The sequence below is a fragment of the Schistocerca americana genome, chromosome X (assembly GCF_021461395.2).
Source record: "Schistocerca americana isolate TAMUIC-IGC-003095 chromosome X, iqSchAmer2.1, whole genome shotgun sequence".
NCBI lineage: Eukaryota > Metazoa > Arthropoda > Insecta > Orthoptera > Acrididae > Schistocerca > Schistocerca americana.
The window spans coordinates 178747625-178773897 of record NC_060130.1 but is presented as its reverse complement, the minus strand read 5'-3'; the positions used below and the strand labels follow the sequence as shown (position 1 = coordinate 178773897).

Genomic DNA, 26273 nt, shown 5'->3' with positions numbered 1-26273 from the left:
CAGTCAGCTATAAATACCTGTTCCCTAAATTTTCTCAATTGTATTTCACAAAAATAACGTGATCTTCTCTCCAGGTATTCCAGTTTGAGTTCACGAAGCATCTCTGTAACAGTCTCATAGTGATCAAAACAAGCGGTAATAAATTTAGCAGCAAACTTCTGAATTGCCTCAATGTCATCCTTTAATTCAACCGAGTGGGGATTCTAAGCACTCAAGCAGTACTAGAGAATGGGTCACACACTTCTTCTACATGCGATATCCTTTGTAGATGAGCTGCACTTTCCCAAATGTCTGACAATAAAACAGGGCTGTCCCTGAACAGTCACAAATTGCTTTGAACTTTGAATGTGTTCAAGAATTCTGCAGCATACTGATGTCAAGGACATGGGTCTCTTATTAATTCCTTATATACAGCAGTCACTTGTGTGTTTTTCCAGTCACTTGAGACTTTGCACTGGATGAGAGAGTCACGAGAAATACAAGCTAGGTTAGGGGCCAATGCTGTAGAGTATTCTCTGTAAAACTGAATTGCGGCTCCATGTGGACCTGGTGACTTATTTGTTTTCAACTTTTTCAGTTGCTTTTCAACACCAGGGAAGCTCGTTTCTATGTCCTCCACACAGAATTCTGTGTGATGGTCGAACAGTGGCCTCTCTGTATGGTCCTACTGCATGAATTATTTTTTAAACGTGAAATTTAAGATTTTGCATGTCGCCGTGCTGTCTTCTAATGTCATCCCAGACTAGTCAATGAGTGATTGGATCGAAGCCTTCAACCCACTTAATAATTTTATGTAGGACCAAATTTTCTCAAGTTTTCAGCAAATTGTCAATTGGTCCCTCTGTCAGGTGTTCAGGAGGTGTGAACAATCACCTAAGGTGGGAGTGCCCCCTTCTGAAGGAAGGAATACACCATTGGAGACACTGGCGATCACAGAGGATTTTCTTGCAATGAGCCAGTCATCAGCTTCACAGCCGTTGGCTGCAAAACTTAAATGGAATGAGGCTAACGATTCAAAGACGCTCCCGGCTGCACCGTGTTTCCTCATGATTTCATGTACTGAAGACTATCAGTCCTCTGCTACAGTAAATCCATTTATTATTGAGAAAGGTGTCGATGCAGTTGCTGGCCCTGTGAAATCCTGCCCTAGTTTACACAATGGCACTTTGCTTTTGGAGACTACTTCTAATTCTCAAGCGTAACAACTACTTGCAGCTTCGCTCCTCCGTGGCTCTCCAGTTTGTGTCGAGGCCCGCCGAACACTGAATTTATCCTGTGGTGTTATTTACACTAGGTTGCTTGATGGTCTGACCGGGGCTGAAATCCACGGTGTCATTGCCATCCATTGTGTGATGAAAAAAGTAGGTGCCTATGTAATGCCCACATGCACTCTTTTTCTCACATTTGCTAGAGTGGTTCTTCCATCAAAGATCCAAGCAGATTATGAAGTTATCACAGTCAGACTATATATTCCGAACCTGATGTGCCGCTACCAGTGTCGTCATCACAACCACATGCGAGAGTCCTGTCAACAACCAGTCAAATGTGTAACCTGTGGTAGGTATGCTCATTAGGGCAACTGTCCGCCTCGTCCTCCCTGCTGCATCAACTGCAGTGGTGACCGTGCGGCCTCCTCCCACAGTTGTCCAACGTATCTCGATGAGCGGTCTGCCCAGGAGATCGGGGTGAAGGAAGAAGTGCCTTACCTGGTCGCTCGCAAGTTGTGAGCTAGTCAGAAACCCTGCATTTTACCGTCTGGCACCAATAGTGCTGTTCTCACTATGCCTCGCTCCACGAAGGACGTGGCCAAACAGACGTGATCTCAAATTTAGCACCACAGTTATGAAATCGCCCAGCGTCACGGTAGCATCTGCATCTGCTCCTCTAGCCGTGTGGCATGCCACCAAACGTTCTCCTCACGGGGTGAAGTCACCAGCTACACAACCGGCAGAACAGAAAGGACTGAAGGAATACTCCTGTGAAGACTTCCTATGTCGCTCCAGCCAACCAACATCTGAGTCTTTCTGTGCTAACTGGAAAAACTCTAAAAAGTCAAATAAAGGTTAAAGGTTTTCTCCTTCACTGACTCGGAGATCCTCTTCGACAGTGTCACCACGTGATACCCCCCGGCCGACCTCCATGTCGCTCGTGTTCACCACCTACTGCATTTCAGCCCTGGACTCTGCAGGCCAACAGCAGGTGAATGCCGACACTGCTGTAGACGTCGTGGAGCAGGATCCACCTTCCTCTGGGCCCTGTAGTACTGAGTCTTTGAAGGCTGGCATTCGGCAGCTGCCACAGTGACACCCCTTCATTTTTTCTTTGTCACTAATCTCATCTACATCTACATCTACATTGATACTCCGCAAGCCACCCAACGGTGTGTGGCGGAGGGCACTTTACGTGCCACTGTCATTACCTCCCTTTCCTGTTCCAGTCGCGTATGGTTCGCGGGAAGAACGACTGTCTGAAAGCCTCCGTGCGCGCTCTAATCTCTCTAATTTTACATTCGTGATCTCCTCGGGAGGTATAAGTAGGGGGAAGCAATATATTCGATACCTCATCCAGAAACGCACCCTCTCGAAACCTCCAATGATATGTTTGTGGCCTTCAATCCAACAAAGAGGATTTACAGCTGCTCTTAGAATCGCAGCATCCACTTGTTCTCTGCCTTCAGGAAACAAGATTGTGTCCTCATGACTGCTTTGATCTCTCAGATTTCTTCCCGGTCCGTTTTGACCTCCTCCCAAATGTCAGCATTCCATCTCGTGGGGGAGTCATGCTGCTCATACACGATGGTGTTTGTATTCAGCCCACCTCCCTGACTACCCACCTTCAAGCTTTTGCAGCTCACCTTTTCCTTCCCTACTTGACCTTTTCCCTTTGTATTGTTTACATCCTTCCATCATTCGATGGATTGCCTCCAGCTTAGTGGCCAGCTATCTCACCCCTTTCTGCTGCTCGGTGACTTTAATGCACACCATCCCCTTTGGGGTTCTTCCACAACCTGTCCGAGAGCTGCCATCTTGGTTGACCTCTTCTGCCTCAGCACAGGAGCACCTATGTTCCTTTTAGCCTCCATGCACACTATTTCTATTTGCATGTATTTTTCTGCACTGCTCAGCATGCCCATTGTCTCTAGTGGTTCATTCTCTCCGACACGTACTTGAGCGACCATTTCCCATGTGCTATCCGTTTGCTGACTCCTACACCACCTATGTGCACACCCAAATGGCAGCTTACTAAGGCCAACTGGAGGATTTCCTCCTCCCTGTCTACCTTTAATGAAGAACATTTCCCCTGTTGTGAGGACCAGGTGGAATATCTTACAAAAGTTATCCTTATTGCTGCAGAATGTTCGATTCCTCGCACTTCCTCTTTACCACGCCATGCCCCAGTCCATTGGTGGCCTTAGTCATGCCATGACACAATTCGCATGTGGAGGTGTGCTCTCCGTGTTTTCAACCATCATCCTACGATGGTAAACTGCAATCAGTATAAACAGATATGTGAAAAGGGGCATCACATTCTTCGGGATAGCAAAAAAGCTTGCTGGATTTCATTCACTAGTTCTTTTAACAGTTCCCCTCCCTCTTCTGTCGTGTGGGCCAACCTCTGATGGCTCTCTGGGACCAAGATTGCTTCCCCAATTTCCGGCCTGACAGTGGCAGATGATGTTGTTGTGGATCCTGTTTCTGTCTCCAACACATTGGGCCACCATTTTGTGGAGATTTCGAGCTCCTCCCATTATCACCCTGTCTTCCATCATTGGAAACAAGCGGAGGAGGCTCGGGCGATACCCTTCTCTTCCCAGAATCGTGAGTGCTGCAATGGCACCTTTACTATGAGGGAGCTAGCTCATGCTCTCACTTCATCCTGATGCTACACCCTAGGGCCAGACGCTGTTCACATTCAGATGTTCCAGCACCTTTCTCTTGCAGGCAAGCCCTTTCTGCTTGGTATGTATAACCACATCTGGGCAGAGGACACATTTCCGAGATGCTGGCATGAAACCAGTGTCACACCCATACCCCGATAAGGACAAAGACCTTCTTTCTGGCTAGCACCCCGTTTCTCTCAGCAGCTGTGTTTGCAAGGTGATGGAATATATGATTCACGCACGGCTGGTGTGGTGGCTCAAGTCTCGCAATTTACTAACCACTGCACAGTGTGGATTTCAAGCGTGCCGTTCTGCAGTTGACCATCTTGTCACTTTGTCTACTCATGTCATGAATGGTTTTCTGTGAAAATCTCAGACTGTGGCCATGTTTTTCGATTCGGAGAAAGCATACGACACCTATTGGAGGACTGGTATCCTTAGTACTCTCTACACATAAGGCTTCCACGGCCGCCTGCCCCATTTCCTTCAGGAATTTTTAAAAAGACCGAGTTTTCAAGGTATGTGTGGGTTCTGCCTTGTTGGAGATCTTAATCATGGAAAATGGTGTGCCTCAGGGTTCCATCCTGAGCGTCGTCCTCTTTGCTATCACCATTAACCCTGTAATGGCCTGTCTCCCGCTCGGCATCCTTGGCTCCCTTTTCTTTAACGATTTTGCCATCTATGGCAGTTCTGCACAGACCTGTCTCATTGAGTGGCATCTTCAGTAATGTGTTGATTGTCTGTACTCGTGGAGCATCAAAAAGGCTTTCATTTTTCAAAAACTGACAAAACCGTTTCTTTGAATTTCTGGCGGCACAGTCATTTTCTTCTACAGTCTTTACATATTGGGCCTATTGCTCTTCTGGTCATTGACACTATCAAATTCCTATGGCTTATGATCAGTATGAAATTTTCTTGGTCCTCCCACATATCTTACCTGGCAGCCTGCTGTATGCAGTTCCTGACACACACTATTTTAGTATCTATCTGTGTGTTTATTACATTTAATTGTAGATGAAGATTTGTAATTCTGTGAATTCTCTTTTATTGCCATTCACGTCATTATGTTTTTGTACAGGTGCTAAAGACCTTGCTGTTGTGTACTCACAACATGTCGTCATCGTCATCATCATCATCATCATCATCATCATCATCATCATATCAGTTGTCAGACATTGTTTTAGTAGTACATTATGGGGAGATTGTAGCTTACACACAGACTAAATATGTGACATGTTGTGGACTATTACTGTAGCATATGGAACCTGTAACATGTTCATTTGTGGGTGCTCTACAACAAAAATGTCAGTGTAGAAAACAAGTTCACATCATTACTTGACTATAATTCTGAAGTCATTTAATTCTGGTTGTTGAATGATAGTAATGTGTATGTCAGTATTGTTACAGCATATATTTTGAATGTGAAGTTCATATCATTACTTGTCCATAATTCTGAAGTCATTTAATTCTTGTTGTTGAGTGATTTTATTATATATTTCAGTATTGTTACAGCATATATTTTGAATGCTTTGGGTGGCATGAATGAAATTAATAATTGAGCTGCTTTTTACAAAATATTATTCAGAGTTTTACCTTTGATACAGTAGACTCTTTGTAGACACCACACATGTAACTATTTGTTTCTGCATACCTTCCCACATTTTCAGCATCACATAACAATTCTTGGTATTAATTTAATTTCACTTCCACCTAACCTCATTCCAGATACATGAGATGAACCACCTCTCATTGTGTCAATGTTAGTGAAATATAACAGGGCACTGGCACAATGGGTTGAATGAGGTATGATTATCACATTATGGAATTTCATTTTAGAATACTCTTGGTTTAATAAAACCATTAATGAATTAAAAATACAATCCCTTTATTCATAAGTTATCACATCTTGCCATTGTAATTTTTTTTTTCGTGGGAAGAAAAACAAAACTCTAATTGCCACTGTCATCATGCTTAAATTATTGATGTTATAGTTTCCAGTTACTCCAGGTATTTCTTTGATAATTTATTTTTGCTGCAGTTGTTGGTTTTTCTAGAGTTTGATGTGTGAGTAAACCATTTGTGCCACCATGAAGATGGTTATGCCATTTAGTTCTGTATTTGTTAACTACAATTTTGTTTAGCTTTTCTTTTTCCTTCTTCAACCTATTACAAGATTTTTTAAAAAAATTTATCAGCAGTTGTGATCTATTATCCTCAGTCTAAAGGTGTTAGTTGTATATGTTTCTTAAAAGTATATTTATTTGTTGCAGAAATTAAAGCAGACATTGACAAATAATAATAATAAAGTATCCACTACAAGCACTCCCGGTCAGTCATCTTCAGAGCAGGTAGGTACTGATTTATTTTGCCTGTAAAAAGTATGTACAGTATTTTCTGTATAGTCTCTCACAAACTGTTTATGACTAGGGACCTAAATGTAGCATCTATTTTTGGTGAAATTTGCATGTATTTTTTTCTTTTTTTATTTGTAAGTGATTAGATATTCATATTTAAAAGGTTGTCATGCTACACAGTGGAAGACAAAGCCTTAGTGCTGTGTTAGTTAGTTTCATGTTCCATGAACCATTTATGTGATTAATTGTAATGGTGTGAAAAGAGCCGTTTTACATTCACATTATACATTAATATGTAAATATGGCTATATGCTCACATGCTTGCCTTTTTTTTTTAATTGGCTGTTTAAAAAAGTGGTGATTGGGGAGCCTTATGATTGGCACATTTTCTTTTGCAAAAACTTCAACAGTTTTTTTCAAAAATGTCTTTGCTTGTTTTCTTCTTTTGACTCAGTTTAAATGTGAAGCAAATGATTGTTTCTGGTGTGAAGCAGCAGTGTTTACCAGTTGGTGAATACAGTTATTCACTGATATAAGATGTTTCTCGATGTTATTATTTTTTTCCCACACAATTCGGTAATTATAAAATCTCGAGACTATTGATTTCAACCTTTTGTTGGCATTCATAGGTGTGTGACCATTACCTAACAATGCTACAAGGAGAACCGACAAGGTACTTAGCATAGAAATAGTACCAAAAATAACTCTATTTGCACATTATGGGAAGATTTTCAGTGTGGTAAAAATACATTGGCAGATTTATTTTCCAACTGATATAGTGTAAAGTGCATACACTATAAACTGGCAGTTGGCTGCGAGCATAAACAAACTGTTATAAGACTGCCAGAGGGGAGAAGGATGGCATGACTAAACCAGCCCTGCCTCCTTCTCACAGCATAGCTGGCTTACAAGCACCTTCTGTGTTTCTGCGAAAGCAGAACTGACATGCTCGTATGGATTGATGATCTCTTCTGTTGTTGTGTGGGCCTTACTCAGACTCTGTGATGGACCAAGATTAGTGTCTTTACTCATTTCAAAATAAAAAAAATAAAAAAAACAAGCAATGCACAACACAAAGCATTCAGTAATTACTACCACGCAATTGATTAATAGGGCTGGCAGTGTTGTAACAGAGATTGTTCATGTGTTTGACACAATCACTGTTCAAAACACTAACCATTTAACATTGCCATGTTAAAGTGTCTGCATTACACCAACTTTTGAACTTCAGTTAGCAGGCAAGTCATAAGCAAGGTCTTGTTCTAAGGTGCTGGGCCTAACAACTGAGTCCTATATTGCATTATGTAGCATGTATCTTACACAGACCATTCAGGTGTCCACTATCAGCACTGCATCGTATCATTGAGGGCACTGATGCCTCTTTTGGTTCATGCACTTTTTATTTTGCAAACACAGTCTTACAGATATTGTCTCTTCAAATTGGATTTTCCTAGGTGATGTGCAGCACCAGTAAATAAAAATTGAGTACATTTTTGATACTTGTATGCAGAAAATAAAGGTATTTCACACTATCTCTGGTAAAATACTGCATCTGGATAGAGTTTGCTATGAGACAGTATTATTAAGTAATTCTACATTTTTGCATTTTGAGGCAGAATTCACATCTACATTTGCTTTCACTCGAAATGTAAAGTTTCCGGTTGCCTGTCTGTGACCTTACTGAGTTCCAATAAACAGTGGAAAGTCCCGGTTGGAGTATCAACAATATTATGAAAAAGATAGATTGGTACTCACCGTAAAGAAGAGACAATGAGCTGCGACAGACATGATGAAAAGACTGTTAATTTCGTTCATGTATTCAATGTCTCAGCAAAGTCTGCAACTGTGTCATTCATTATTTAAATCATTTAAAGACTGTTACACATTTGAGCTTTTGCCCAAAGCCTTCTCCAGAACAGAAAACACACATTCACACAAGCAAGCATACTTCACATACACACATGATTACCATCTTTGGCCACTCTGCCCCCAGGGGGCTTGTCACTCTGTGATGAGTTCATGCTTGGCTACCATGGGTCCCCAGCCTTTGCAGCCCCTTTTCCCTTCCATGCTGTATGTCTGTTCTCCTGCTATTCTTTTTCCCCTCCCTTGGGAACATGTTTGGGATATTTTCGGGAATGTTCTGAAGTTTTAGTAACCTGACAGCAGAACAGTCCCTCCTCTGTTTCTTCTTTCTTTATTCTCCATTTCCTATCCTTTCTCTGCTTTGACGTTTGAGGTTCCTCTTTGTTTCTTCTTTCACCCTGTGCACTCCTGAAGGCCGGCCAATGCATCTGATGTGTAACAGATGACTGGTTAACGCATAATTCCCATCCCCGGATCAACAGGTACAGTTCGCACTTACCCCTGGTACAGGCCAAGGGAAGGGTGATTACCTGAGCTGTTACCTTCCCAAATTACCAGTTGGTTCCTCTGTCAGGAGTTTGGGAGGTGTGACTTGTGCGAACAATCACCTGAGGCGGGTGAGCCCCCGTCTGAGGGGGGACCCCAGTTGGAAGGAGTGCGCCATCAGAGATGCTGGCAAACGTGGGGGATTTTCTTGCAGTGACCCAATCGCCATCTCAGTCTATGTCTAGTAAATGTAAACGGAGTCAGACTAAAGATTCCAACATTCTCTCAGCTGCAACTTAGTTCCTCGTGGTATCACGTACCGAAGGAGGTCAGTCCTTTGCTACTGTTAATCGGTTTATTATTCAGAAAGGTGTTGATGCAATTGCTGGCCCTGTGAAATCCTGCTCTCGTATAGATAATGGAACATTGCTTTTGGAGACCAATTGTGGTTCTCAAGCCCAACAACTGCTAGCAGCTTTGCTCCTCCATTGATATCCTGTTTGTGTAGAGGCTCATCAAATGCTGAATTCTTCATGCGGTGTTATTTATGCTAGGCTGCTCGATGGTCTGACTGAGGGATAAGTCCAAATTTACCTCTATGCAGTCCATTGTGTAGTGAAAAGGGTTGAAGCAACCTTAGTGCAAACACACACTCTTTTTCTCACATTTGATTCAGTAGTGCTTCCATCAAAGATTAAAGCACTCGATGAAGACATCATGATCTGACTGTACATTCCAAACCTGATGCGCTGCTACCAGTTTAAGTGTTACAACCAAACTTGAATGTCCTGTCAAAACACAGTCAGATGTGTTACATGTGGTAGGGATGCTGATGAGGGCGATTGCCCACCTCTTTCTCCCTGCTGTGTCAATTGCAGTGGCAACCATGCCGCCTCATCCCAAGAATATCCTGTGTATCTCAATGAGGAGATCCAGGAGATCTGGGTGAAGGAAAAAGTGCTTTACCCTGTCACTCACAAGTTGTTGGCTTGTCAGAAGCCCTGTGTTTTACCATCTACCACTTGCAGTACAGTGTTGTTACTACATCTTGTGCCATGAAGGACAGGGCCACGCAGACTTGTGACCTCAAACTCGGCACCGTGGTTTTAAAATCACCTAGTGTCATGGTAGCAACCTTGTCTCCTTCTCCTCCTCCTCCTCCTCCAGCTGTGCAGCAAGCCAGCAAATCTTTGTCTCCGGGGGCGAAATCACCTGCTACACAACCGGCAGGCCTGAAACGATAGAATTTTCATCTACCAGTAGCAAAGGCTACAAGAAATCAAACAAAGACAGTCAGTCTTCTCCTTCCCCAACTCAGAGATCCTCTTCAACAGTGTCGCTGCATGATACCCTTGTCCAATCAACCTCCGTTTTGCTGGTTTTTCTTGTCATGCAGTCTACAGACTGACCAGTGAGAGTGCCAATGCCTCTGTAGATCTCATGGAGCAGGATTCTCCAGCCTCTGCACCCTGTAGCAGCCAGTTTTCGAAAGTGACAACATTTCATTTTTTCCCTCCTCCCCTTTCCCCATCTTGATTCTCCTCTAGTGGAACATTTGTGGCATTAGATCCAACAAGGAGGAATTACCGCTGCTCTTGGAATTCCAGCGGCCACTTGTTTTCTGCCTCCAGGAAATAAAATTGTGATCTCGCAATCACTTTGATCTCTCGCATTTCTTTCCAGTCCACTTTCATTTTCCCCATTTCATAGGGGGGTCATGCTGCTCATCCTGGATGACATTCATAGTCAAACCATCTCAATGAAAACCTGGGTGCAAGCTGTTGCAGTCAGAATTTTCCTTCCTCGCTCCACCTTTTCTTTCTGTACCACCTACATCCTCCCCCTGCGGGTCCGGGGGTTAGAATAAGCCCAAGGTATTCCTGCCTGCTGTCATAAGAGGTGACTAAAAGAAATCTCAAACGTTTTGGCTTTTATGCGATGGTCCCTTGTAGGGTTTAACCTCCATTTTTCTAAACTTTCCCAAAGAGCGAGCCAATTGGGGAAGGGTGCCTTACATGGTGCGTAGTGTCCATCATGCGCTGAGGCCTCTCGCATCCTTCGTTGACATGGATCTGCATTTCTGCTCATTCTCCAGCTGTTGGGTGAGGTCACCCTCCCGGGTATGTTTTCCTCCATCCTCTGTGCAGTATCGCTTTCTGTGCTGTTGACGATAATGGACTTCTTAGCTCGTTTGCGCCTGATATCCAGCACGGTAGCCAGTCTGTTGTGGTGGGGCTGCCATGTACCCTGTTGGTTGTAGCCCCTGACCACACAGGGATCACTCTGCTGATGCCTGCACCGTTAACTCCCCACGTATGCCAAGGAGTAGATGCCCATCTCCTGGAACATCGGGACTCCCGGCAGTGGCCATACTGCCAGGTGGCCGTTGCTGCGGCTGGGTGGTGCCCGTGGGGAGGGCCCCTAGTTGGAGTGGGTGGCATCAGGGCGGATGACACACGATGGAGCATAGTACATCATCTCTTGCTGGTGATCCACCATCAGCAGTCTCTAAGCAGTGGAGGTCTATCTTCAATGCTAAGAAATATGACCCCAAATTGTTCCCCTCCATGGCCACACCATGGTAGAAACGCCAGGCTGAGGATTGCAGTGAAGCTTATTCGTCCTGGTAACTCGTATGTACAAGAGTTGTTGGGGAATCTTTCATGTCCATGAAGCATCAGTTTTTTGTGGAGCATTTAGAGGACAAGTTTGGGAAGGTGGAGGGCTTGTCCAAAATGCAGTCAGGGTCAGTCTTGAAAAAAATGGCATCCTCTGCCCAGTCACGGGCATTAGTCACTTCGAACAAGCTGGGGGATGTTTCTGTTACCATCACACCCCATAAGATATTAAATATGGTCCAGGGTATCATATTTCACAGGGACCTTCTTTTGCAGTCTGACGATGAGCTGCATGCCAATTTAGAATGGCGAGGTGTTCATTTCGTCCGACGCGTTCACCGTGGTCTGAGGTATGATCAGGTTGCCACTGGTGCCTCCATCTTGGCCTTCAAGGGTGACACATTACCCGAGAATGTCAAGGTGATGGTCTACCGCTGTGATGTGAAGCCATATGTCCCTCCCCTGATGTGGTGCTGGAAGTTCGGCCAGATGTCTTCCTGCTGTACTTCCAGTGTCGCCTGTCGGGATTGTGGGCATCCTTCACATCCCAATACTCCATGTGCCGTGCCTCCCATCTGTGTCAACTGCGCAGAGCACCATTTGCCTTGCTCGCCAGACTGCAGAATTCTGCAGAAAGAAAGAAAAATGATGGAATACGAGACCCTGGACCGACTGACCTGCACTGAGGCCAAGAGAAAATATGAGAGGCTACATCCTGTGTGTATGATGTCAACCTATGCTTCTGCTACAACAACGGTTCTACCATCTTCCATTCCATCACATACAGTTGGCTCTCAGAGCTGCCAGACTCCACCTGCCCCCTTGATGGTGGGAGTCACTTCACTCCCTGTTGCTCCTGCACCACCTACTTTAGCAGCAACACCCCCAACCATTGGGGATGTCAGTCCCCACTTCTCATCCAGAGAAGCGTACATCTTCTTCGGCTCCTCTCGCTAGGGATGGGTCCCTTGGGTCACTCCCTTTCCAGGTTCCTACCAGTGGTAAAGCTGACACCCATCAGTGGTTGAAGTAACCACAGGTAGCTGGTTGTAGGGCTTCACAGTCCTCCTAAGTCTCTGAGACTGAATCAGTGAAGCCCTCCCAGCTGGACAAATCTAAGGAACAGCGAGAAAAACCCAAAAAGAAAAAGACCCCCAAGAACCAAGGCACTGTGGTGGCACCCACTTCACCACTACCAATAAGCTCTGCATCTGAGGATGAAGTGGCGATTCTGGCATCCGCTGAGGACCTAGATCTCACTGGGCCCTCAGACACAATGGATGTTGATCGCATCTTGTGGCAGCAGGTGACCCTGAGGCGTAAACTGCCTCATTGAGCGCTTCATGCCTTCCCAGTCTTACGATCACATCATTCTCCAGTGGAATTGCGGTGGTTTTTTTTCACCACCTGGCTGTGCTACGGCAACTGTTAAGCTTTACACCTGCCTTCTGCATTCCCCTCCAGGAAACCTGGTTCCCGGCAATGCAGACTCCTGTCCTCCTTGGCTACAGGGGATATCGCAAGAACCGTAGTGAATATAATAGAGTGTCAGGTGGAGTTTGCGTTTATGTCCTGAAAACAGTATGTAGTGAACCTGTGCCTTCAAACTCGTCTTGAAGCTGTGGCTGTCAGGACATGAACAACACAGGAAATAACTGTCTGCAACATATATCTCCCTCCAGATGGTGCAGTACCCCTGAACTTATTGGTTGCACTGATTGATCAGCTCCCTAAACCTTTCCTACTTTTGGGAGATTTTAATGCCCGTAACCCCTTGTGGGCTGGCACTGTGCTTACTGGCCAAGGTAGAGATGTCGAAAATTTACTTTCCCTCCTCGACCTCTACCTCTTAAATATTGGTGCCCCCACACATTTCAGTGTGGCACATGGCACATATTTGGCCATTGATCTCTTGGTCTGCAATCCTGGCCTTCTCCCATCTATCCACTGGAGAGCTCATGATGACCTGTGTGGTAATGACCATTTCCCCATCTTCCTGTCACTACCCTAGCATCATGCCCATTGACGCCTACCCATATGAGCTTTACACAAGGCAGACTGGGTAGCCTTCATCTCTGCTGTCACCATTGAATCTCCCCCACATTGTGCCATCAATGTTGTGGTTTAGCAGGTCACTACGATCGTTTCAGCTGCAAAAAACGCGATCCCTACTTCTTTATGGTGCCCCCAGCAAAAGACAGTCCCTTCGTTGGTTGCTGGAAGTTGCTGAGGCAGTTAAAGAGCATCAGCGACCTGTACAGTGACATAAGCGGCACCCTTCCGTAGAGTACCTAAGAGTCTTTAAGCAGCTCCGTGCTCGTGTTCGCCAGGTTATAAAACAATGGAAACAGGAGTGTTGGGAGAGGTATGTGTCGACCATTGGGTGCCATAGTCACCTTCCCAAGTTTGGACTAAGATTTTTGGATACCAGACCCCAACAGGCCCCTGGCATTAACATCAATGGCGTGTTATCTACCGACGCAACCGCGATTCCCGAGCACTTTGCTGAGCACTATGCTCGAGCCTCTGCATCGGAGAATTATCCCCTAGCCTTTCACACCCTCAAACAGTGGATGGGAAGGAAAGTCCCCTCATTCACTACACGCCACAGTGAACCCTATAATGCCCCATTTACAGAGTGGGAGATCCTCAGTGCCCTTGCACATTGCCCTAACACAGCTCCTGTGCTGCATCATATCCACAGTCAGATGATTAAACATCTTTCGTCTGACTACAAGCGACATCTCCTTGTCACCTTCAACCGGATCTGGTTCAATATTGTCTTTCCATCGCAATGGTGGGAGAGCACCACCATTCCATTGCTCAAACCCATTAAGAACCAGCTTGATGTGAATAGCTATCAGCCCATTAGCCTCACCACCGTTCTTTGTAAGCTGCTAGAACGTATGGTGTGTCAGTGGTTGGGTTGGATCCTGAAGTCACGTGGCCTATTGGCTCTATGTCAGGGCGAATTCCTCCAGGGTCGCTATACCACTGATAATCTTGTGTCCCTTGAGTCTGCTGTCCAAACAGCCTTTTGCAGATGCCAACACCTGGTTGTCGTCTTTTTTGACTTAGGTAAAGCATGCAACACAACCTGTATCCCCCCCCGTATTCAGGAGAATCGTGTTCCGCAGGGCTCCGTATTGAGTGTGTCTCTATTTTTAGTGGCTATTAATGGTCTAGCAGCAGCTGTAGGGCTGTTGGTCTCACCTTCTCTGTATGTGGATGACTTCTGCATTTCTTATTGCTCCTCCGGTACTGGTGTTGCTGAGCGGTGCTTACAAGGAGCTATTCACAAGATGCAGTCATGGGCTCTAGCCCACGGCTTCCAGTTTGCAGCCGCAAAGTTGTGTGTCAAGCACTTCCTGTCGGTGACGTACCGTTCATCTGGGACCAGAACTTTACCTTAATGACAATCCACTCACTGTAGTGGAGACATATTGGTTCTTAGGACTGGTTTTCAACAGCCGATTGATTTGGTTACCTTACCTTTGTCAGCTTAAGTGGAAGTGCTGGCAGCACCTCAGTGCCCTCTGCTGCCTGAGCAACAACAACTGGGGTACAGCTTGCTCTATGCTGCTGCAGCTCTACAGAGCCCTTGTTCAATCCTGCCTTGACTATGGGAGTCTGGTTTACGCTTCAGTGGCACCCTCAGTGTTGCGTGTACTCAACCCATTGCACCACTGTGGCGTTCGCCTAGCGACGGGAGCTTTTAGAACAAGTCCAGTGCCCAGTGTCCTGGTGGAGGCCGGAGTCCCTCCATTGCCAGTTATGTTGCACACATTTGTAGTTCTCCTGCGCATCCGAATTACCGTCTCCTTTTCCCACCCACAGCAATTGATCTCCCACATCGGTAACCCAGGTCAGGGCTTATGATTGCAGTTTGCATCCGGTCACTTCTCTCTGAACTGGAGTCCTTGCCTTTACCACCTCTCCTCGAGGTCCATTCATGTACACCTCAATGGGTTAAATCTAGGCCGAAGCTTTGCCTGGACCTTTCACATGGCCCTAAAGACTCCATTAACCCTGCGGCTCTCCCATTGGCTTTACATATTGAACAGCACTCCTTGCCAAATGGCTGCAGTGTTTTGAGTGCAGAGCTGGCGGCCATACCTCTTGCTCTTGAGCACATTCGCTCATGCCCTGGCGAGTCATTTGTCGTGTGTACTTATTCCTTGAGCAGCCTACAAACTATCGACCAGTACCACCCTCACCATCCTTTGGTAGCCACCATCCAGGAGTCCCTGTGTGCCCTGGAATGATCCGATCATCCCGTGGTGTTTGTGTGGACCCCAAGCCATGTCGAAATCCCAGGAAATGAACTTGCCCATAGGCTTGTGAAACAGGCTACACAAAAACCGCTTTTGGAAATCGGCATCCCCGTAAGTGACGTGTGATCATTATTACGCGTCAAGATTTTTCAACTTTGGGAGATGGAATGGCGTAATCTCAGTACACACAACAAACTGCGTGCCATTAAGGAGTCTATGAATGTGTGGAAGTCTTCCATTTGGGCCTCTCACAGGGATTCTGTGGTTCTCTTCCGGCTCTGCATTGGTCACACTTGGGCAACCCACGGCTACCTCCTTCGCCGTGAAGACCCGCCTCAGTGTCGGTGCGGCACCCAGTTGACAGTGGCCCATATTATGGTACACTGTCCTACTTTGACTGCACTGTGACGAAGGCTTAGGTTACCGGACTCGTTGCCGCTAAATTTATCTGACAATGCCTTATCGGCTGATATGGTTTTAAGTTTATTCCTGAGGGTGGGTTTTATCATTTGATATAAGTTTTAGCATATGTCCTTTGTCCCTGTGTGTCCTGTACCCTGGAGCTTTCAGGTTTTCTTTTTATTCTTATGGTCAGCCAGCCGTGGTAACCTACTTTCTTGTTTTAACCTCTTGTCTCTGTTTCTTGTGTGTCTGTGGTTTTAATGTCCCCTTTTGTCCATATAAGAGTTTGCTGCCCTTCTGTCGTTCTTGTGGTTTTTCCTTTCTTTTGTTTTGTGTTGCAAGTTCTGTTTGTTTTCTTATCACCCTTGTGGCATTGTTTTATTTGGAACAAGCGACAGATGACCTAGCAGTTTGGTCCCCCCCCCCTCTCCTCCCCCCCCCCTTTTAAACCAACCAACCATCTACATCCCTCTGTCATTCAGTGTCACCGGGGCAGATTTCCTCCAGCTTATTGGGCAACTCTCTCACCCCTTTTTGCTGCTTGGTGACCTTAATACATACCATCCCGCTTGGGGCTCTTCCAGAACCTGTCTGAGAGGTGCCCCTTGGCTGATGTTCTCAGTCAACTCAACCTCATCTGCCTTAACACTGGAGCACTCGTGTTCCTTTCAGATGCCACACACAGCTATTCCCATTTGGACCTCTTGCTTGCCCTTTGTCTTGGGTGGTCCATTCTCTGTGACCTGTACTCGAGCAACCATTTCTCGTGTGCTATTCATTTGCTGACTCCTACCCCACCTATGTGTAAATCCAGTTGGCAGCTTTCTAAGGCTAATTGGTGGTTTTACTCCTCCCTGGCAACCTTCGATGAACAAAACTTCCCAGTTGCGATGACCAGGTAGAATACCTTACAAACGTTATCCTTACCGCTGCAGAATGTTCCACTCCTTGCTCTTCACATTTACCGCACAGTGTCGCGGTCCTTTGGTTGACTCAGATGTGTCATGACGCATTTTGCACACGGAGATGTGCTCTTCGTGTATTTAACCATCATCCTAGGATGGCGAACTGCATTTGTTGTTAACAGTTGTGTGCACAGTGTTGTTGCTTTATCCTGGATAGCAAAAAAGCTAGCTGGATTTCACTTTTAACAGTTCCACTCCCTCTTCCACATGTGCTGACCTCCGATGGCTCTCTAGGGCCAGGTCCATTCCCCAATTTTCAGCCTGACTGTAGCAAATGACTTGGGCGATACCATTCTCCACTCAGAATCATGAATGCTACAATGTTGCCTTTACTGTGAGGGAGCTAGATCATGCTCTCACTTCATCCCAGTCTTCACATTCAGATGTTTCAGCACCTTTCTCTTGTGGGCAAGCACTTTCTCCTTCACATGTACAATCCCATCTGGAAAAATGGCACGTTTCCCAGATGCTGGCGTGAAGCCACTGTTATACCCATACTGAAGCCCAGTAAGGAGGAACACCTTCCTTCTAGCTACCACCCCATATCGTTCACCAGCTGTGTTTGGAAGGTGATGGCATGTATGATTCATGTCCTACTGGTATGGTGGCTTGAGTCTCGAAATTGGCAAATTACTGCACAATGAGTATTTGGAACATGCCGTTCTGCTGTTGACTGTCTCATCACTTTGTCAACCTGTATCATGAATGGTTTTCTGGGAAATACCACTCTGTGGCCACGTTTGTCGATTTGGAGAAAATCTACACCTGCTGAGCAACTCGTATCCTCCGTACTCTTTACAAGAGGGGCTTGCAAGGTCCCTACCCTGTTTCCTTCAGGAATTGTTAAAAAAACAGTGTGTTCAGGGTAGAGTGTTCAAGGTATGTGTGGGTTCTCCCTTATTGGATGCCTTTATGCAGGAAAACTGGATGCCTCAGGGCTACACCGTGGCATCTTCCTCTTTGCTATAGCCATTAACCTCATTATGGCCTGTCTTATGCTGGGCATCTCCAGCTCCATTTTCACTGACAGTTTTGCAATATATTGCAGTTCCCCACAGAGTTGTTTTCTTGAGCAGAATCTTCAGCGATTTCTCAGTTGTCTTTACTCGTGGAACGTTGACAATGGCTTTCAGTTTTCCACTGACAAAAAAGTTTGTATATATTTATGGTGCCACAACATGTTTCTTCCACCATCTGTTCATCTGGGGCCTGTTGCAGTTCCATTTGGTGAAACCATGAAATTCCTGGGGCTCATGCTTGATAGAAAACTTTCTTGGTCCTCGCACGTATCTTACCTGCCTGCCGGCCACCCGCTGTACCTGCACCTTCAATGTCCTATGTACACCAAGTGGCGCTTCCTGGACCACCCTCCTCTGTTTGTACTGATCCCTTGTCTATTTGAAACTAGACTATGATTGTTTCGTATATGCATCTGCACATCCGTTCATCTTGCACCATCTAAATATAATCCGCCATCATGGAATCCATTTGGCCACTGGCACCTTTTACGCTCACGCGGTTGAGAGTCTCTATGCAGAAGCTGCTGAATGGCTGCTGTCATACTGACATCATGTTCTCCTCAGCAGATACGCATACCGTTTATCTCCTATGCCTGGCCACCCATCCTATGCCTCCTTCTTCGATGACTCTTTTGACGGCCAGTATGGGGCACATCCCTCTTCTCTGTTCCCTCCTGCAGTTTGCGTTCTGCTTTTACTCCAGCAGCTTCCCTTCACACTACCTGCTCCTTCCCCAATGGATATGAACCCTTCATCAACTTGGCTTCATGCGGCAGCACATGTTCACCTTGGACCCCATTCACTTCCTAGGGAAACTACTCCATATTCGATCTATCACTGTAAATGTTTGACCATACGCATGGAACTTAGTGATAGTACCTTTGTGCACACTGATAGCTTTTGGACTGACTGTGGTGATAGGTTGCTTTCGTCGTTGGCACTGACAATTTTTGGTATCAGCTTCCGGAACACTGTTCAGTACTTACAGCAGAGCTCTTTGCCCTGTGTAAGGCCACACAGTACATCTGGGGACACAGTTTTTCCAATTGTGTCATCCGATTCTTTAAGTGCGCTTCAGAGCTTCTCTGTGCTGTACACAGTCCACCCCTGTGTGCCCCCCCAGGGGGTCCACAACTCTTTTGTGGATATGTGTGTAGCGAGCACGGGACCCCGAGCTAGTGTGGCCCTCCTTCCTTTCCGGGCTGCATACCTTCCTTTTCCACATCCTTCCCCATCCTCCCCCATCTTGCCCCCCCCCCCCCCCCCCCGTCACCTCTGCCTCTTTCTTCCTTTCTTTCTCCCCCTCTGGGAGTATGTTTTGTGCCTACGTCCGGAGACGGACGCTCGAAAATGTAACACATTCTTCGCTTTCTCTGCTTGCAAGTCTTCGCCCCTCCTTTGTGCTCTTTTCCTTACCTCTTCTCTTTACCCTTTTCTCCGCTGCGGCGTTTGAGACCTCTCTTCTTTCCTTTCCCTTTGCTTTTCCCTTTCTCTTTTTTCCTCCCTGTGCGTGTCTGAAGGCCGACCCACGCATTTCCATGCGTAGCCAGTGACAGGGTAACGCGTAATTCCCCGCCCCGGGTAGACAGGTAGGACACGTATGTACCCCCTGGTAACGGCCAGGCCCAGGGAGGGGTGATTACCCGAGCTGATACCTTCCAAAAGTGCCGATTGGTCCCTCCGTCCGTTTCTCGGGAGGTGTGACCTGAGGTGTGAACGATCACCTAAGGCGGGAGTGCCCTCAGAGAGGGTCCCCACAAGGGAGGAGCACGCCATCGGAGACGCCGGTAATCATGGGGGATACTTTCGCAATGGTTTCCTCATCTTCTTCTATGTCTGCTCACAAGCGTAAGTTTAATGAGTCTCAGCCACAGACAGTTCTTTCATCGTTGCCACAGTTCCTTGTTGTTTCTCGGTCTGACGAAGGTCACGACTTCTCCACGGTCAACCCTTTCATTATTCAGAAACGTGTCGACGCAATTGCAGGTCCTGTAAAGTCTTGTTCCAGATTACGAAATGGCACCTTGTTGTTAGAAACAGTCAGTGCCCTCCAGGCACAAAAATTGCTGCGTACTTCACTGCTACACACCATCCCTGTCCGGGTGGAAGTGCACCGCACTTTAAATTCTTCACGTGGGGTCGTTTATACACGCTCCCTCGACGGATTGTCCGACGAGGAAATTCAACACTACCTGTCTGACCAGGGCGTAACGGCTGTTCATAGAGTCATGAAAAGGGTTGACACAAAAATCGTTCCAACCCGTACCGTCTTCTTGAATTTTGACAGAGTTCAACTCCCATCGAACATAAAAGCGGGCTATGAGATAATTTCCGTTCGCCCTTACATCCCAAACCCTACCCGTTGCTATCAGTGTCAGCCGTTCAATCATACCAGCCAGTCCTGTTCCAATTCGGCCAAATGTGTTATGTTTGCCAAGGATGCCCATGAGGGTGCTTGTCCACCTCCATCCCCTCGTTGCATCAACTGTATGGATGACCACGCTACTTCCTCTCGAGATTACCCCCTTTTTAAAGACTAAAAGCTCATTCAGGAAATCAGGGTGAAGGAAAAGGTGTCGACCTTTGCTGCTTGAAAATTATTCGCCAGTCGAAAGCCCACTGTGCCTCAGACAGGTAAATACAGCACTGTCCTTGCCTCTCCTGGGCCAACAAAGGAAGCGGCCACGCAGACTTGTGATCTCACCTTTAGTGCCACGGTCGTCAGATTGGCCAGCGCAAAGATCGCACGTTCAACTTCCCCACTTTTGCCTGCTCACTCTATGGCTCACCTTTCATCGGGTTCTGCTAAATCTCGAGCCCAAAAGTCGGACACCCGGACTTCCAAAAAAGAGCCTACTCGTGAAGATGTTTTATGTACCCCAACTTCACAACCATCGGTTCCTCCTTCATCTAAACATCCTGTTTCCAAGAAGGCTAATAAGAAACCCAGTTCCTCTCCTTCTCCGCCACGGCGTGTCTCATCTACAGCACCAGCTGGCGGTAGCCGCCCTTGGCCGTCTTCTGTGTCGTCGAGGCGCACTGCTGGCGGCCGATCAACCAGCCAATCGCTGGTGGCAGGAGCTACTCCTGAACAACCTATGGATCAGGATCTTCTGCCTTCGGCTGAATGCCGTTCCACGCTGTCGGTCGCAAGCTCTGAGCAGTCGTTGAGTTGACGGCAACCGTGGTCACATTCTTCCATTTTCTGTCCACCCTATGTCCATTATACATTGGAATATCTGCGGCATTCGAGCCAATCGGGATGAATTGTCGATCCCCTTACGATCTTACTCGACGGTCATCTTCTGTCTTCAGGAAACAAAGATGCGTGCCCACGACCACTTTGTTTTCCCCCATTTTCAGTCAGTCCGATTTGATCTCCCCTCTGTTGAAGGCACTCCAGCACATGGAGGACTCATGATTCTTCTCCATGATACTCTCCATTATCACCCAATCCCCTTAAACACTTCCTTCCAAGCTGTCGCTGTCCATCTTTCCCTTTCTGGATACCCCTTCTCTCTTTGTACTGTATACATTCCATCGTCCACACCAATGGCATGAGCTGATCTCCTTCATCTTCTTGGTCAGCTTCCACCCCGCTATTTGCTGGTTGGGGACTTCAATGCCCACCACCTGCTTTGGGGATCTCCACATCCTTGTCCTTTGTCCGCGTGGCTCACTATTGATAGACGTCCTCCGCCAAGCGGATCTTGTTTGCCTCAACATTGGGGACCCTACATTTTTGTCTGCCTCCACGACAAGTTTCTCTCGTTTGGACCTTTCGGTCGGTACTGTTCCGCTAGCTCGGCACTTCGAATGGTTCGCCCTTGCTGATGGACACTCGAGTGACCACTTTCCATGTGTCCTTAGATTGCAGCCGCAACTGCCATATATGTGCACGTGACACTGGAAGTTTTCCCAACCCGATTTGACACTTTTTTCGTCTCTAGCGACATTCGATGACCGTCACTTTCCTAGTGTCGACGATGAGGTCACTCTTATTACAGACGGTATTCTTACAGCTGCGGAACGTTCAATACCTCGCACCTCCGAATTGCCCCTGCGCCCCCCAGTTCCGTGGTGGAACGTGGCATGCCGTGACGCAATACGTGAGCGGCGACGTGCTCTTCGCGTTTTCAGACACCATCCTGCTTTGGCCAGCTGTATCCGCTATAAGCAGTTCCGTGCACGATGCCTTCACGTCATCCGCGATAGCAAGAAGGCAAGCTGGGACTTCTTTACTAGCTCATTTAACACCTTCACTCCATCCTCGGAAGTTTGGAGTCGGATTCGACGGTTCTCTGGTGCACCTAGTTTCTCCCCGGTCTCTGGGCTCACTGTCGCGCATGATAAATTAGTGGACCCCGTTGAAATTTCTAACTCATTGGGTCAACACTTTGCTGAGATTTCGAGCTCTTCAAATTACCCGCCAGCTTTTCTCCCTAAGAAACGTGCAGCGGAAGTGCAACCTCTTGCTTTCTCCTCTCAAAATCGCGAAAGCTACAATACTGTTTTCTCCATGCGGGAACTCCAACATGCACTCTCTTCTTCTCGCTCCTCCGCCCCAGGAGCGGATGGTATCCACATCCAAATGTTGCTGCATTTATCATACCATAGTCTGCGTTACCTCCTTCGCCTTTATAATCGAATTTGGACCGACAGTACTTTTCCCAGACGATGGCGGGAAGCTATCGTCGTTCCTGCTCCGAAACCTGGAAAGGACAAACATCTCCCCTCTAGCTATCGCCCCATTTCTCTCACAAGTAGAGTATGTAAGGTTTTGGAGCGTTTGGTTAATAGCTGTTTAGCCTGGTGGCTGGAGTCCCGCAGTCTTTTAACACCTGCCCAATGCAGTTTCCGAAAGCATCGTTCTGCAGTTGACCATCTGGTTGCTCTCTCCACTTATATCATGAACAATTTTCTCAGGAAACGCCAAACGGTAGCAATATTTTTTGATCTGGAGAGAGAGCATACGATACCTGTTGGAGGACAGGCATCCTCCGCACACTGTTCTCTTGGGGCTTTCGAGGACGGCTGTCCCTTTTTCTTCGTGAATTTATGGCAGAGTGCACATTTAAAATGAGGGTGAACACTACTCTCTCCCGTACTTTCTCCCAAGAAAACGAGGTACCCAAGGGCTCTGTGCTAAGTGTAGTGCTGTTTGCCATTGCCATAAATCCAATTATGGATTGTCTCCTTCCTGATGTCTCGGGCTCCCTCTTTGTGGACGATTTTGCGATCTTCTACAGCTCTCAACGGACCAGCCTTCTTGAACGACGTCTTCAAGGATGTCTCGATCACCTCCACTCTTGGAGCATCGAAACAGGCTTCCGCTTTTCTCCCAGTAAGACCGTTTGTGTTAATTTTTGGCGTCGTACGGAGTTTCTTCCACCTTCCTTACATCTAAGACCTGTCAACCTTCCATTTTTGGACGTGGCTAAATTCTTGGGTCTTATGTTTGACAGAAAACTGTGCTGGTCCTCCCACGTTTCCTATCTTTCGGCTTGCTGTCTGCGATCCCTCAACACCCTCCGTGTCCTGAATGGTACCTCCTGGGGAGCGGACCGAGTGGTCCTTCTATGCCTTTATCGCGCCATGGTGCGCTCTAAATTGGACTATGGAAGCATAGTTTACTCCTCTGCTTGAGTCGTCTATTCTTCGGCATCTCGACTCTATCTGCCACTGTGGATTACGTTTAGTGTCTGGAGCTTTTTACACCAGCCCTGTGGAAAGCCTTTATGCTGAGACTGCTGAACCTCTGCTATCCAGTCAGCGAGCTGTCCTTCTGAGTCGTTATGCTAGTCATCTGTCTTCCATGCCTGCAAATCCGGCCCATGACATTTTTTTCGACGCCTCCTTGGATTTAGGGTATGCAGGCCGCCCTTCCTCCCTATTACCACTGGGAGTCAGCTTCCGTCAACTGCTCCATTCTCTTTCCTTCCGCTTTCCTAAAACTTTCTTGACAACTTGGGGTACAGCCTTGGCTCCGCCCCCGCACCTGCCTGCTCCGTGACCTTTGTCAGTTTCCCAAGGATGGTACCCCTTCACTTGTTTATCGTCGGGCATTTGCTGCTCTATGTGCACAAATGAAGGAAGCCACATTTATTTACACTGATGGCTCAAAAACATCGTTTGGTGTAGGGAGTGCCTATATTGTTGGCGACACCCCAAATCGATTTCGGCTTCCCGACCAGTGTTCGGTTTATACTGCGGAGCTTTACGCTGTTCTCCAGGCTGTCCAATACATCCGTCGCCATCAGCGGATACAGTATGTTATCTGTTCAGGTTCTCTCAGCTCTCTCCTCAGTCTCCAAGCTCTCTACCCTGTCCACCCTCTGGTCCACCAGATTCAGGACTGCCTACACTTGCTCCACTTGGGGGCGTCTCTGTGGCGTTCCTCTGGATCCCAAGACACGTTGGTATCTGTGGAAATGAGGCGGCCGATATAGCAGCCAAGGCTGCAGTCTCTCTTCTTCAGCCAGCTATTCGCACAATTCCCTTCGCCGATATAGAGAGTGTTTTATGTCATCGTGTTGTTCTTTTATGGCACGCACATTGGTCGATACTTCCCAATAATAAATTGCGGGACGTGAAAGCTCTTCCCTGTGCTTGGACCTGTTCCTCCCGAACGTGTCGTTGGGAGGAGGTAATTTTAACTAGACTCCGGATAGGGCACTGTCTTTTTAGCTATCGACATCTTTTAAGTGGCGATCCTCCTCCACTCTGTGCCCACTGCTCTCAGCTGTGGACGGTAAGACACCTTTTACTTGAGTGCCCCTATTTTACTCCATTACACGCCCATCTACAGCTGTCGCCTGATATATCTTCCATTTTAGCAGATGACTCGCGTTCTCGTGTTTATTAGTGCCAATGAGATGATGTCAGTCATTTGAAGCTCTTTTTGGGGACAACCAACTGCCCTCTATAGTGGTTTTTTAAGCTTTCCTTCTGTTTTTAGTTTCTCCAATTTTTTGAGTTTCGTTCCCATTGCTGCTGGTTTCCAGTTTTGTTTTTTTTACCTTTTCCTAAGTCACAGACTGGGCGCTAATGACCATAGCAGTTTTGCGCCCTAAAACCATAACAAAAACAATAACAAAAAGACCCCTGAGTGCAACGGATCCAAGGAAGCTTCCAGTTGCTCACTCTTGAGTGAGCCACTGTAATGTGTATGTGAGTCACGTTGGTCTGCTGGAAAACGAGGCTGGTGACACTAATGCCAAGGCTTCAGTCCTCCTACCTCATTCTGCTAGTTCTTCCATTCCATCTGATGATTTCCATGTTGCCGTCTGTCAGCAGGCAGCATCACCACTGGTCTTCCCTTCGTGGGATCAAACTCTGTTGTATTAAACCTCTACCAGCAGCTTGGCCGACCTCCTTTCTGCCCTCTCACAGCAAGGATATCATTTTAGCTAGGTTGCATATTGGACACTGTCATTTTAGCCATCACCATTTGTTAAAGTGGTGATCCCCGACTACTTTGTGCTTATTATCATCAACTTTTGATGGTTCGCCATTTCCAGACCAAATGCCCTTTTTTTAACCACTACGTATGTTTGTTTGTTGTCTGAGCTAGTGTCCATTTTAGCAATCAATGCACAGGCTGTCGAGCGCATTTTACTTTTTATCCATCATAGCAATATGGTAAAGGACATTTAATTTTTAGTTCAAGACCCCTGTCGTCTCTCTGGTGTATTTCGTGGACCTTTCTCCAAGAAGAAGTCCTTGTTCTTAGCTCTCTGTCCTTCCATTGATTGGGCTTAACATAGTAGTATTAGTGTTCTGAGATTCTGACATGGGCACATATGACCTTCATTGTTTTTATCCCTTAAAACAAAACAAACCCTTAAGCCGCTGGCACGCAGACCGTGCTGTTGAACGTTAACGTTGAGCATGCCAAGTTCAACGTGCTGCTGAACACTCAGGAATGATGCAACTTGTGCATACGGTACGTGGGGCCAATGTGGTATACGCGATCGCAACACACTCCAGCGGCAGTTGAGGGATGTTTCTAGTTCGTAAATCACACTATTTACTCAACGGGTGCGTGTAAAATTCCCACGTTACCTCTATTAAAACGCACATGAAAAGGAAAGTACCATGTCCAATGAATAAGTACACAGACTTATAAAAGTTCCATTACAAACAGTGCAGTACAAATTTGGAATACTTAGCCGCATGAGATAAACATTATTTCATCATTCCCACATTTTAGTAAAACCATAAGGTCAGTCTTATTTGATCACTGTTCCTACCCAGTCGCAGAATCTTTGCAACATGTGAATTATGAAACGTAAAAGAAATAGGAGCAAAATATCTTTATACAAGTAGCGCAAGCTGTCCTGTAGATTAAGCCAATCGAACAAAGTCATCCCTCAAAAAAAAGGTGAACTTATATTTACATAACATCAA

At 46.5% G+C, this 26273-nt stretch overlaps 1 protein-coding gene across 2 annotated transcripts in view; it reads left to right on the top strand.

The window, feature by feature from the left end:
• Positions 1–26273, top strand: part of LOC124556547 (cyclic AMP-responsive element-binding protein 5) — a 160105-nt gene that overhangs the window by 83502 nt on the left and 50330 nt on the right. For both annotated transcript variants that reach the window (XM_047130503.1, XM_047130504.1), the window contains exon 8: positions 6151–6228. In XM_047130503.1, the coding sequence (XP_046986459.1) occupies positions 6151–6228 (78 nt within the window). The remainder of the gene's footprint in view (positions 1–6150; positions 6229–26273) is intronic.